At 41.4% G+C, this 12,925-nt stretch overlaps 1 protein-coding gene across 4 annotated transcripts in view; it reads left to right on the top strand.

The window, feature by feature from the left end:
* Positions 1–12,925, top strand: part of EPHA6 (EPH receptor A6) — an 872,804-nt gene that overhangs the window by 839,879 nt on the left and 20,000 nt on the right. For all 4 annotated transcript variants that reach the window (XM_054046132.1, XM_054046149.1, XM_054046139.1 and 1 more), the window contains one exon: positions 8,816–8,965. In XM_054046132.1, the coding sequence (XP_053902107.1) occupies positions 8,816–8,965 (150 nt within the window). The remainder of the gene's footprint in view (positions 1–8,815; positions 8,966–12,925) is intronic.

The following is a 12,925-nucleotide window of genomic DNA, read 5'->3' on the forward strand; positions in this document are numbered from 1 at the left end:
GGCACTGCTGCTGGGACAGTGCCCTTCCACTAGCATGCCTCTTGACGCTCAAGAGACATGGTTTGGCTTTGTTTGAGACCCTGATCATGCACTTAAGTACATGCCTAATGTTAAGCCTGTGAGTAGTCCCATTCACTTCAAGCCTGTACTTAAGTGCCTACCTGAATCGGGGTGTATATCAGCAGGACTAAGTGATATAGGGTTACCATACGTCCGATTTTTCCCGGACATGTCCGGCTTTTTGGTAATCAAACCCTTGTCCGGGGGGAATTGCCAAAAAGTCGAACATGTCTGGGAAAAATACCGCTGGCCGGGCACTTCCCCTCCCGCGGCTGCTGTGCTCCCTACCTTGACTCTTCTGCTCTGTTTAAAGCCGAGCCGCCCGAGTGCTACCGGCTTCAGGCAGCCCCCTTGCCTCCGGACCCTGAGCCGCCGGCCGGGCACTTCCCCTCCTGGGCTCTGGGGGCGCAGAGTCCAGAGGCATGGGGGCTGCCCAAAGCCGGTAGCGCTTGGGCAGCTCAGCTCTTAAACAGAGCCAAAGAGTCAGGGGAGGAGCACAGCAGCCGGAGCCTGGGAGGGGAAGTGCCCAGCCGGGGGCGCAGGGTCCGGAGGCATGGGGGCTGCCCGAAGCCCGAGCGCTACCGGCTTCACAGTTTGCTGGGCAGCCTCCAGACCCTGCGCCCCCAGCTGGGCGCTTCCCCTCCCGGGCTCCAGCTGCACTGTGGAAGCGCCGGCCGGGGGCGCAGGATCTGGGGGCTGCCCGGCAAACCGTGAAGCCGGTAGTGCTCGGGCAGCCCTTTTCGCGTGGCTGGGAGGGAGGAGGGGGAATGTGGGGCTCTCAGGGGAGGGGGCGGAGTTAGGGCAGGGACTTTGGGAAGGGGCGGAGTTGGGTGGGAAAGGGGCGGGGCCGGTTTGGGAAAGGGGCGGGGCCAGGGCCCCGTGGAGTGTCCTCTTTTTTTATTTTTTAAATATGGTAACCCTAAAGTGATATGCATCCAAGAGTCCTAGGGCAAAGCTCTGCAACCAGGGACATAAAACCAACCATCTATCATATTCCTGAGCTGGAACCGCAGCAAGCAGGGTGGCAGAAAACAGCCGCAAGTTCTTATTGCTAAATGACAAATTAGCTGTCAACAAAACCAGCATCGTCTATGAGCTTGATTTCGTATGAGACACTCAATATTGCTTTCATCACTGAGGTCTGGTATGCTTGCAATCTCCAGCCCTGTCATAGTCCAAATTATCTACTAATATTAGACAATCAAGAGCAAAAAGAGAACGATCCAGAATGAAGCAAAAAGAAGAAAAGGAGGCCGAGTAGCATCTTTCTTTCCCACTGTCCTAGATGCCTTTGGATTTTCTGTGAGGTAAAGGATTAGTGATCTGCTGATCTCTAGACAAAGACCCTTGGACCCAGTCCCTCCACTATGAGGTAGGGAAGTATTTTTATCTCCATTTTACAAGTGCAGAACTGAAGCACAGAGAGATTATTTGCCCAAGGTCAAACAGGAAAACTGAGGTAGAGCTGGGACTAGAACCCAGGTGTTATGAGTAATAATTCCATGCCTTAACCACAAGACTATGCTTTTTCACCCCTGTGAAACTTCCAGCTTCATCTGGAAGGGTTTCAGTGATCAGAGTGAGAACCTCCAATCTCTCTCTCTTTGGTGTTTCTATGGCACTCATCACAGTAGTATCTAATAGCTGATTCTTTCCACCCACAAATAGTTTTCCTTTTCTCATACATGCCCACATGTATAATGTAAGTGTTAATAAGATGTTTGCTAGAATAATTATTTTATGTTAAGAAGTTGCCTGCTATTTTTAAGACAAAAATGGGGATGGCCAACTTTAAAAAAAAATAATTAGGTTGCACGTACCCAACTGTAGTATTTTTAAACTAGCAGAATGTTTGAAATAAAACGGTACTTCCTTTGAGATAAAAAAAATCCAATATTTTTAAAATTAGGTTGAGGGTTTTTTTTTTGTTCATTTCAGTTCTCATGAAAATGAATGATTGATAATACTAGCTGAAGTTAGGCATAATATGGGCAGACTCTGGGGAAACTTTCCAGAATAGTTTTGTCGTCCTAACATATAGCTTCTCTGATATTCTAATAGTTGGACTCTCTGGAGAAGAATGTCAGTAATACTGAATAGTTCTAAATTATGGTTTGGGAATGCTGACAAATGTCCACTAGGAGATTCTAGGTATTAATTGAAGATGACCAAACTGATTTCTCATGTGAAAAATGTGGATAGATCCATATCTTCAAACAAAAACACCACTCTGGTAAAGTGGTATGAGATTTTTATATAGAATGATGAATTGCATTCAATATTTTAAATTTCAGTTCCCTCACTGAGTCTTTGCTCTCCTTTCATTCTCAGGGCCTTTCGTTCTATTTCTCTCATATGGGTTGGGGTAAAAGGCTGAGACTGAATGAGTGCCATGAACAATTATTACAAAACATCACAAGCAAATGTGATTGATAACTCATAGGCAAACTGGAATTGCCATGCCAGATTAGAGCAGTGGTCTAGGTTCCGTGGTGGCAGGATTGGTGAGTATACACTGCAGACCTCCATAGCTGGGGACACTCTGTCACCTCACTAAAAACAACTGAAATACAAATTGGGCTTGTCTTTACACACACAAAAAGTGGTGCGGGGGGATTTTTCTGGAAAATCAGGAACATGAGTTGCCCTGGTCATAGGTGGATAAGGCCTCATCTACCAAAATCTGCTGCAGAGCAATATAATTGACCCAGGAGTATGTATAGGATTTTTGTTGTTATTGTTGCCTGAGACATGCATGGGGGATTCTGTACACAAGGGAGTTCCACAGCTACGAATACCCTGGCCTACTCTGCAGACAGGGACTCCAGGGAGTCTACCAACTCAGGGAGATTAGGGAGCCATTGTAGCAGAAATACACATGACCTCATATTAGTATTAACACTGAGCAAATTATGCTTTTAAGGCCTCAAGTTTGGATAATTTGGATAGTTACATATGATGATGTCTTCTAACATATGTAATAGCTCATAAATCTCTGCTTTCTTGTTGTCTAAGGTTTTCATCAGTATCACTTCTTGGTTTGGTTAGCAGGGAATACAAAAGGCAGGGCAGCTAGCACACTTGCTTCTTTCCCCCTTTGCCACTCCTGATGTCTCCCCATCAGGCAGTCTGTAATTTTGAGCTTAACAAATGTAGTCTGGTCTTCAGCGTTGCTGAATGCAGCATAATGTGCTGTAGCTGCCACAGTGAGCTAGTTCTGGATATAGGGTGACCAGATGTCCCAATTTTAAAGGGACAGTCCCGATTTTGGGGGCTTTTTCTTATATAGGCACCTATTACCCCCCACCCCCTGTCCTGATTGTTTACGCTTGCTATCTGGTCACCCTATCTGGATAGAGTATTGTTACATTGCTCTTCTGGATCTCCAAAAACTTTAAATATTAAATTAATTATAATGTTTGTTTGTTTGTTTGTGTAATGAGACACAGGATGTTTTGGAAAAAGGTGTCCATTTTTTACTTAGTTTTTAGGCATCTAAACTCTGAGAAGGAGACAGTTTTTGTAACATGTATAATTTATTCTATCATTAGTTAATAGAGCACACTGTGCTTTTGTCAACTCTGTAAGGTAGGGTGTGTGTGTGTGTTCTGAAGCTGCATGGTGCACTAAGTGAATAATATAGCACTTGTATTCTTGTTAGGACGGTCTTGACAGCACACTGCGGAATTTTGGCACTCAATTAAAAGCAAGAATAATTCAGGGAATTGTCACTATTCAGAATGCTGCAAGTAAAAAACAGGCTAAATCATAAGGAATGGAATATCACCGTTAGAGCTGTTTTACTACAGGAAAACAAAATTAGCATATCACTGACAGGGCTGGATTTCACAGTAGGCACATGCTTAGAGGCGCCAGCATTCTAGAGGCACCTAAAAATTCAAATTTTGCCACTCCTGGGTCCCGGCAGGGCGGGAGGCCGGCTAGGGTTGCCAAGGATCTGGTTTTCGACCAGAACACCTGGTCAAAAAGGGACCCTGGCAGCTGCAGTCAGCGGTGCTGACCGAGCCATTAAAAGTCCAGTCAGTGGTGCAGCGGGGCTATGGAAGACTCCCGGCCCGCCCTGGATCTGCACGACTTCCAGAAGTGGCCAGCATGTCCCTGCAGCCCCTAGACGCAGGGGCAATCAGGGAAGCTGCGCATGCTGCTCTCACCCCAAGCGCCAGCTCTGCAGCTCTCATTGGCCTAGGTGTGCCCAAGGTGTAAATCCAGCCCTAGGCACAGAGCTCATTATAAATTTTAGAGATGGGGCAAAAATGCAACATGGTTTTTAACAAAAAAAAGTGCTTGCTTGTGTAAAGGCTTTCTGGACTAGGAAACTGTGACAGCTTTGATTAATCCGCTAGAGTAGTTAAATTTAGATCATGTATACATTATTTTAATTTGAAGCTGGCACACTTCGTGTACAATATTGTGTTCAAATTTTTTTTCAATTAGGTGACAACTAAAAAGAAATGCCCAATAATAATAGTGTTGTTTATTACTCTCATCATGAACTTGAAGTGTCATTTAAGCTATCCTGAAGCTTATGCGCCTTATTATGCATGAATGGCTCATAGTTCTTTTTAGTTATATCAGCCTTTACTGTTAGTCATATTGAGGTCTCAACCTTTCAGATTTCTTCCCAAGAAATAAAACAGCTTTTTTGCATAAAAGATATTCTGCAAACATAACTAAGTATTGAAATATACATTTTTGCTTATAATGGCTTATGTGTAAGCTGAGTCTACTGTGTGAATTTAAGAGGATTTGCTTCCCTTTGCCATTAGGTATCCCAGGAAATTCCTTTTATGCTACAACATTGAGCACATACTGTGCCAAGGGAAATGAACTTCCATGAATTTTGTTAAGATTTTATTCTCCATTCTTATTTTCACATTCTAGGAGCCAGTCCCAGAGGAACCAGTCAGTAAAGCTGTATGATGAAGCTAGTTTTGGTAGTCTAATCAGATTCTTTAAAAAGTCAGTTATATGAAGAATCAAATTTTGTTATGAATGCTATTCAAAGTGACAATTGTGACCTCTTCTGAGTATATTTTCTGGGTATGTGATCAGATTCATGAAGGAATGATGATTAGATCTCCACCCTCAATCAAACTTAATGAATAAATTCATTATCTACGTTCAGACTTGAATGCATAGTTCTGTTGATAATTTCATACAAAAAGAATATTTTATGAATATCCAAATGTCAACTACTCATTATTTGTGCGTGTTTTCTCTAAACATAGAAATTCAGTAATTAATAACAGAACTATTCATTAAAATTCAAATGCTGATAAATGATAGATAAAAATGTCTTCCATTGATTAAACTTCTACAAAATTAAAAGTGTATGCTCATTAGAACAATTCATGAATATATTTCACTACATGATATAGAGCTTTAAATTAACACACTGAACATTCAGATTAGTAGCATGTCATTTATTCTCGGTTATAGTAGTATATTTCTCACTGCTGTTCTGATGTCTCAAGGCTTGTATTTGGATTGTATCCATTTTCTGGCCACTAATATCTAAAAAAAGGCTTTGGATGTCAGTCGATACTAGCCTCTGAGAAGAAATTTGTTTTAACCAAAGTCAGTAATTGGGAATAGATCTGTATTATATAGGGTTGAGGAGCATCTTTTAAATCTCTACGGCCAGTCCTCAAGCTGCACATAAATTCTCACCCAAAAAAACATGGTCAGGAAGAGAAACAGAGAATTCCTCTTTTGCGCCTTCCCTCAAAACCTGCAGAGTTCACACTTTGCAGATCATTTGTGTATGGACATATGGCAAGAAGAAGTCTTCAACAGGGCCTGGGTTTAAAGGGTAAAGTCTGTACTTTTTAGCCCAAGTGCTAACATCTTCTGTTCACCTCCCCCACAACTAGCATGCATAATCCAGGCAGATATTGCACCCACTTGTAAGGGTCAACATGAACACAATTTGCCCTTGGCTGTGTTAAAAGCACATAGCGCTGGAGAACCTGATCCAGCACCCACAGAAGGTTAATGGGAATCTTTCCTTTGCATTTAACATGCATTGTTAGATCAGGTCCTGAATTTGGCCTGAGTTACTAAACTAAGAAGAGAGGCGAAATGGTGAATGTAAAAAGGGCAGGACTACAAAATAATGTTAAATTTAGTCTCTTCTTAAGAACCAATCCTATGCTCTTCATGGTCAGGAGGAGTGGGAGTTTTGCCTGTCTCACTTGTGTGGGGGCAGGCTCATAACTGAACAGTGAGAAACATTCACTGATCAAGGTGCACAGGTGAATGAAAGAACGACACAGAGATGGGTTTAAGCACCAGGTGGGATCTGTTTCTTACCTAATCCAATCCACAGCCAAAATGTCAGCCCCAGACAAGTGCACTCCTTCATCCCTTAAAAGCCTCCAGCACATTGTACTGGATCTCCCTGTGTGTAATCCCTGAGCCACCTGCATCCAAAAAGATTGATGGCTCCCTGCCATACATGCTTCGTGAGTATTTCTAACCAAACCAATTTCATGTTTGGCTGTGACTGTCTAATCCATCCCATGTCCCTCTGAATCCTGCAGGCCCCTCAATCATTTTCCCCGAGATAAATAACTAGGACATTAGGTGGGTATAATTCACCCATCAATAAGTGCAAAAGAGACATGAGCTGATTCCAGAATGAGCCCCTTCTGCCAAACCATTGAAGGCAGACACCCTCAGCCCTGAAGCTTAGCTGCAGTCCATCTGCCAACCTGGCTGCCTGCGTGTGGGCCCAATGCACAATAGGGGGCCTGAAAATCCAAACATCAACCTTGTATCTGATGTCTCCTGCAATCACAGACAGACAACATTAGTTCATCTTTGCCTTCCCCAGTCACCCATCAAAGGGAGCACAGGTCCTGTAACAGTCCAATTTCCAGTGCCCAATTGCCTGGACTCACTGGGAGTCAAAACCCTCCAATGCTGACTGCCAGGTAATAATGTGACTACTGCCTGAATGTTGTACCAAAACCAAACCCATTTATTTCTAAATTGTTGGCCCTACATATTGGAAGCCACCAGTATTACTGGAAAACTCAAATGGGACATCTCTTGTTGTAACCTGCATTGCCCACTACTCAAGCTACCTCTGTGCTCCCTTGGTAATACGGTCTACAACAGATTCCCCCCCAGGTATCCAATTCTACCTGAAGCTCCGATTCCAGTATCCAATTGGATCACCAGATTGTTAGCCCACTAAACTGTTCCAAAAATGTTTCCCATACCTCCAAATCTTCCCTCATTTCTATGGTCACCCTGACAAAATTATGAGGCCCTACCCAGCACCACCTCTCTCTATGCAAAGTTTAAGTGCCCCATGATCACCTGAACCCATTTTAGTATAACTTTCCTAGAACCTTTGAGTACCCTTATCAACAGCCTTATATTATCTAGCTTTTCTTTGGGTAGCTGTGATACATGCTGCCTTGTATCCAATTCAATTCCCAAATATGTTAACTTCTGTGTTGGGCCTTCTGTCTTTTCTGTGGCCCCAAGGATGGAAGATGTCTTTCCTTTGTTCATCCTCACAAGGTCCAAGGAAAAATCAATACTAGCACCCCAGGTTAAAATCACAGTGCCTAAATGGCTCAGTATAGCTCTAAATAAATAGGATAGAGCATGAGATTTTAAAAAGCAATTCAGCATTAGTGACCTAACTCTGCTCCCATTAAAGTCAAAGTGAGTTTTGCCATTGACTTTAGAGTAGACCGAGTTAGGCCAAATTTGAATAGCCAAAGTCTTTTACAAAACCATAGTGCTTAAATAAAAAGATATAAACCCCACAAAGGGCATCTTAGCTATAATCATTTATGAACCATAACGACATTAACTAGCTACATTGGTTTGTCACAGTGATTATAATTAATAAAGGGAATAATAACATTCAAACAAGATGCCCACATGCATATATTTTTGCCTTGCAATACTTTCTGATGCAGCAATGGCATTATGAGTCATCATCATCTTGACAAGTTATTGACCAATAATTTTCCACATAACAAAATAGATTAACAGTGTAAATTTGCTTCCTTTTTAAAAACTGCTTGACTTTTCTTCAGCATCCAAAACTATGTTGTAATTAATTTATTTTCTTTCTTCCAGAAATAGTGTTCACACTGAACAATCTTTATTCTCAATACATTGAAAAACAGCTAGGATTAGTTCTCAATTCTTCTGACTGGCCCATTCTGCCATCTAGTGGCACTATGAATACACTACTTTCAAGAAATAAACTTTTTTTTGAGGAGCTCCTCTAATCAGTGATAATTAACACAGATTTTTGTTGAAGGAATGCATCAGGAAAAAACTCATTTTATTCTTAAAAATGCAAAAGAATTTTCCAGATACAAAATGTAATAGATAAAATATAACTGATTATAGTGTATAAATATATCATCATGCAAAAGATCTCCACAGTGTGAATTTGTTAGAGGGTAAATATTTGAACTGTGGTGATCGAATTTTTGCAAATGCTTTTTGCAATAGTAGTGTCATCGAGTTTAAGGCCAGAAAAGACCACCAGATCATCTAGTCTGAGATTCTGCATACCACAGGCCACCAATACCAACATTGTCATTTATACTAAATTGCCAAGGCAAAACTGTATTGTCAGTCTATTTCACAGACAGCAGAATATGGAACCTCAACAGTGAGAGGGTTTATTTATTTATTTTTAAGGTACTTGCAGTTCTGTATTCTAGTGAGACTGAGAAGTTTTTAATATGTCTTCCAGGGTGGAAAAATCCCCATAAGATGGACTGCCCCTGAAGCTATAGCCTACAGAAAGTTCTCTTCAGCAAGTGATGCATGGAGCTATGGGATTGTCATGTGGGAAGTGATGTCCTATGGAGAAAGACCATATTGGGAGATGTCTAATCAGGATGTAAGTACTGCATGGAACCGATCTCCCACTCTGATTAAATGTTCTTTGCAAATGATTGTTACCCCTATCATTTTTTGCTATCTTATTTACTTTCTCGATCAGATCCTCAGCTAGTATAAATCAACTTAACTCCACTGACTTCAATGAAATGTTGCTGTTTATAGATCTGCCTCTCTATAAGTAAAATTTTGACTGGCTTCCTGGAAGGGCTAAAGCCACACCACAAAAAGTCCTAATCAGTTTGCCAGATTCTGGGATCGGATGTGTGCAGCTTCCATCCAAGTCAGTGGGAGCCTTTTTCAATTCCTCCATGAATAGTGGTGTTATACCAGTGATCAGTTTGGTCCAATTTATCTACAGCGCCCTGATGGTGCCCTTCAATGAACATACTTTAGGTGGTCAATCCCAAAACACGCCTGGGGCTAATGGGATACAATTTGAAGCTGCCGTAAGAAGAATATTTCTACTTCTGCTTTTTAATAATTAATATACAATGTTTTCTTTACAAACTACCTGTAGTTTTACATTTTATACAAGACAGTGTAAAGGTATAAAGTGATATATTTTTCTCTGCCATTTGCTCAAAAAAAGTTTCAACTATGTACCGTAAATGTTCTTCTTAACTAGAACAAACATTATCTTCTAAGGAAGTTGAAAGTTTGTCCTGTAAACTGCAGCACTGAAGGAGATAGGGCAATTTTTATCACAAGTTAAGTTTTCCACAAGTACTGCAATTGAGGATGGCACCCCATAGCTTAGAACAGCATGTCTAAGCCTCACGCAAGAGACAATCTCCCTGTCATGGTGCAGAATGACAGCCACCCCTTCTTACCACACATTCTTATCACTCCTCATGCCCTGCATAGTGTAGATATATCTCTGTATCACAAAACTTTTCTAGATGATTATTTTTTACATTATTGCAAGGATGTTGTCACTCCAAGCTGATTGACAGCTTCTGTTAGTTTCAGGCTGATTTGTCAAAAAGAGGTTTGACAGAGGTACTTTTATTAAGGAAGCCACTTTTTTCAGAATTTTTTCAGAATGTTCCAGCAGAAAAAAAATCAGTCATGGCAATACTGCCATATAATCATCATCATGCTGTACCAAAACATATATCATTGGGATGCAGAACAATATGTCTTTCCCAATATAATGTGATGAAGTTTCATTAATTTGATCAAGATGTTAACAAGAAGTAAATGTGACATTCCAAACATTCAGTGGCTTTAAATTGCATTGGAAAATTCCAAATAGTTAGACATGCAGTATGTAAATCTACCTTTGCAGCATATTGTGGCCTATGTTTTAGCACACTAAGTAATTCTAAGTAGGCATGAGTTTGTTTTACAGAAATAATATGAATTTCCCAAAAGTCAGTGATACTGTAGTTCTGACGAGGGAAGTGGGGGTAGGGGGAGTGTGCACAGAGCAGATGGATAAAGGACACCGTGCAAACTTTTGCTGACAAGTCTTGCATAAATACGGAGAATCACAGTTCCTGTTGTAACAAAAAGGACAATAGCTACATGAGCTGACATTCTAAACCAAATTCAGAGGTGTTATATATGGTGGTGTAACTCGCTCATCAGAAAGACAGTACAAGCATACCCTAGATACCAAAGGATGGAAGGAGATACAGCAGAAAAAAAATATTAACAAATTAAGGTTGGGACCTTTTTCTGACACCATTCCACACTCTCTTTGTTAGTAGCTTTTCCTGCTATTCTCCATATTTCTGCTACATTAGAGTGTAAATGTATCTCCTTATGTCCACTTACCTACATCTAGCTGACACCACCATTTACATCACTTCAGAAATAGTTTATATTTTTTACAGATCTGCAAAGATATCAGCTATTATGACTGTTTTGGAAAATCTTGCAATACGTTTTTTTAAGTGACAGTTATAGTACTTGGCCTCCAGTTGGCCAAACCCATGTCCCAGATAGCTTTCACCTCATGCCTGTTGGGTCTTCACTGAGCAACAAGAAAAAAATAAGAAGTCAGACTCTGTTAATATACAAAATGCCCTTTCTAGACTGGCTACTGTGGGCTTCAGCACCGGTGGTCAAAATTGTTAGAATTTTTTAATTCGCTGTCACAGATCACCCTACACAAGCATATAGGAAAGTATTTACATAGATCAACATTTTCAAACCTAAGAGTCTACAGTTAGTCTGATCAAGTGATATTTAGGCATCTGAATAAAAGTGATCTAATTTTCAGAAATTATAAGCACCCATAAATACTAGTTAAGTCATTGGGAACTGTAGAGGCTCAGCACCTTTGAAAATCAGGCAACTTCTATTTAATTGCCTAAGTATGAATTTAGGAGCTGACCTTTAGGCACCTAGATTTGAAAATGTTGACCATACATTTTGTAACATTACCAACAGCATAATATGTATTCTTAAAAACTTACTCGATTTGAGAAATGTGACTCGTTTCCGTAAATAACCATTTTATTATTGTGTTATGTCATTTCAGATCTGTGGTAATGCTGATTAATGCACTTCTTGGATGTGCGTCAGGCACTAGAGGTGTCCATTAATTAGGGTTGCTGCACAATCTGTCATGTCTTATTGCTTAATTAATAAACATTAGATTAGATATTGAGCTTTCGGAGGAAACTATTGTACTGATGAACAGATTGAGCTAAGAGTCTAGCTCACTAATACCGTGTGAGGAAAGGAAGATTTATATCCGATGCATTCAGTTTACAGAACAGCTGTGAATGAGCTCTTCTGGGATACCTATTAGAGGCCGTTGTAAAAATTATTACATATTGCAGAATTTGGATATTCAGAAAAAAATAATATTTAATGGATTGATAGAATATGCATAAAACTATCATAGCAAACTGAATAAACCTTCTCGCTCACTTAACAACAATATTGACATGTAAAAATTCACCATACACATTTCACTAACTCTAACTCTCATCCACAAAACCCACTGATGAACTCTTTCAACATTTACATCACTTAGAGAGAGAAAGTCTGGCTTTGACTATCTGATTTCTGCTTGATGAACTGAGTGAAATAAATTGATGCTTTCAGTCCAGTTCCTGCAGGTCAAGTGTTTACATCCAAAAACCAGAAGCACAGTTAGCACTAATCAATCTTTTTGTTGGCAGTCTTAATGGAGAGTCCAAGGCACCAGTGCCGGAATCGGGGAGCCAGGGGACCATGGCCCCCACTTTTTAACAGAAGAAACATAAGTGCAGAGTTCGTGTCTCCTGCAGAATGATAACTTCTGCCAGGGAGGCACTGCAGTTACAGCTTTTATCCGTCAGGGGCTGATGTGGCACCAAAAGAGAGGGCAGTGGGCTCACCACCGGAGCAGCCAGCCACAGAGAGAGAGAGGGGGCCCTTTGGCCTTCGCCCCCCTCTCTCCCACACATACACACGCACACACACTTCTACAAAGATTCCAGCACCCTTCGTCCAAGGACAAAATTGTTATGAAGACTGAGCTAAACCTATTATCATTTCAGATTGAGAGCAATTGAACACTGATTTGCCAATGTGGGGAAGCTTCCACTGACTGCTGCAGCCTTTTCTATGTCTGTTCTGTAGACAGAGAAGGTAGGACTCCGGGAGAATCAATTTGACACTTTCACCAGCCCTAAACTAGCTACAGAAAAGAATATTAAAAGGGGTTTAAAAAAAATCTCTTCCAGCTTCTTCCACATTTTATCTCCCTAAAAGTCAAATGTGGTCTCTTAGATCAGGGGTGGGCAAACTATGGCCTGGGGGCCACATCCGGCCCTTCAGACATTTTAATCCTGCCCTCGAGCTCCTGCCGGGGAGTGGGGTCTGGGGCTTGCCCCACTCCACGCGTCCCGTGGCTCCCAGAAGCAGCAGCATGTCCCCCCTCCGTCTCCTACATGTAGGGCAGCAAGGGGGCTCCGCACGCTGCCCCCGCCCCAAGCACCGCCCTCGCAGCTCCCATTGG

The sequence above is a fragment of the Malaclemys terrapin genome, chromosome 1 (assembly GCF_027887155.1).
Source record: "Malaclemys terrapin pileata isolate rMalTer1 chromosome 1, rMalTer1.hap1, whole genome shotgun sequence".
Taxonomy (NCBI): Eukaryota; Metazoa; Chordata; order Testudines; family Emydidae; genus Malaclemys; species Malaclemys terrapin.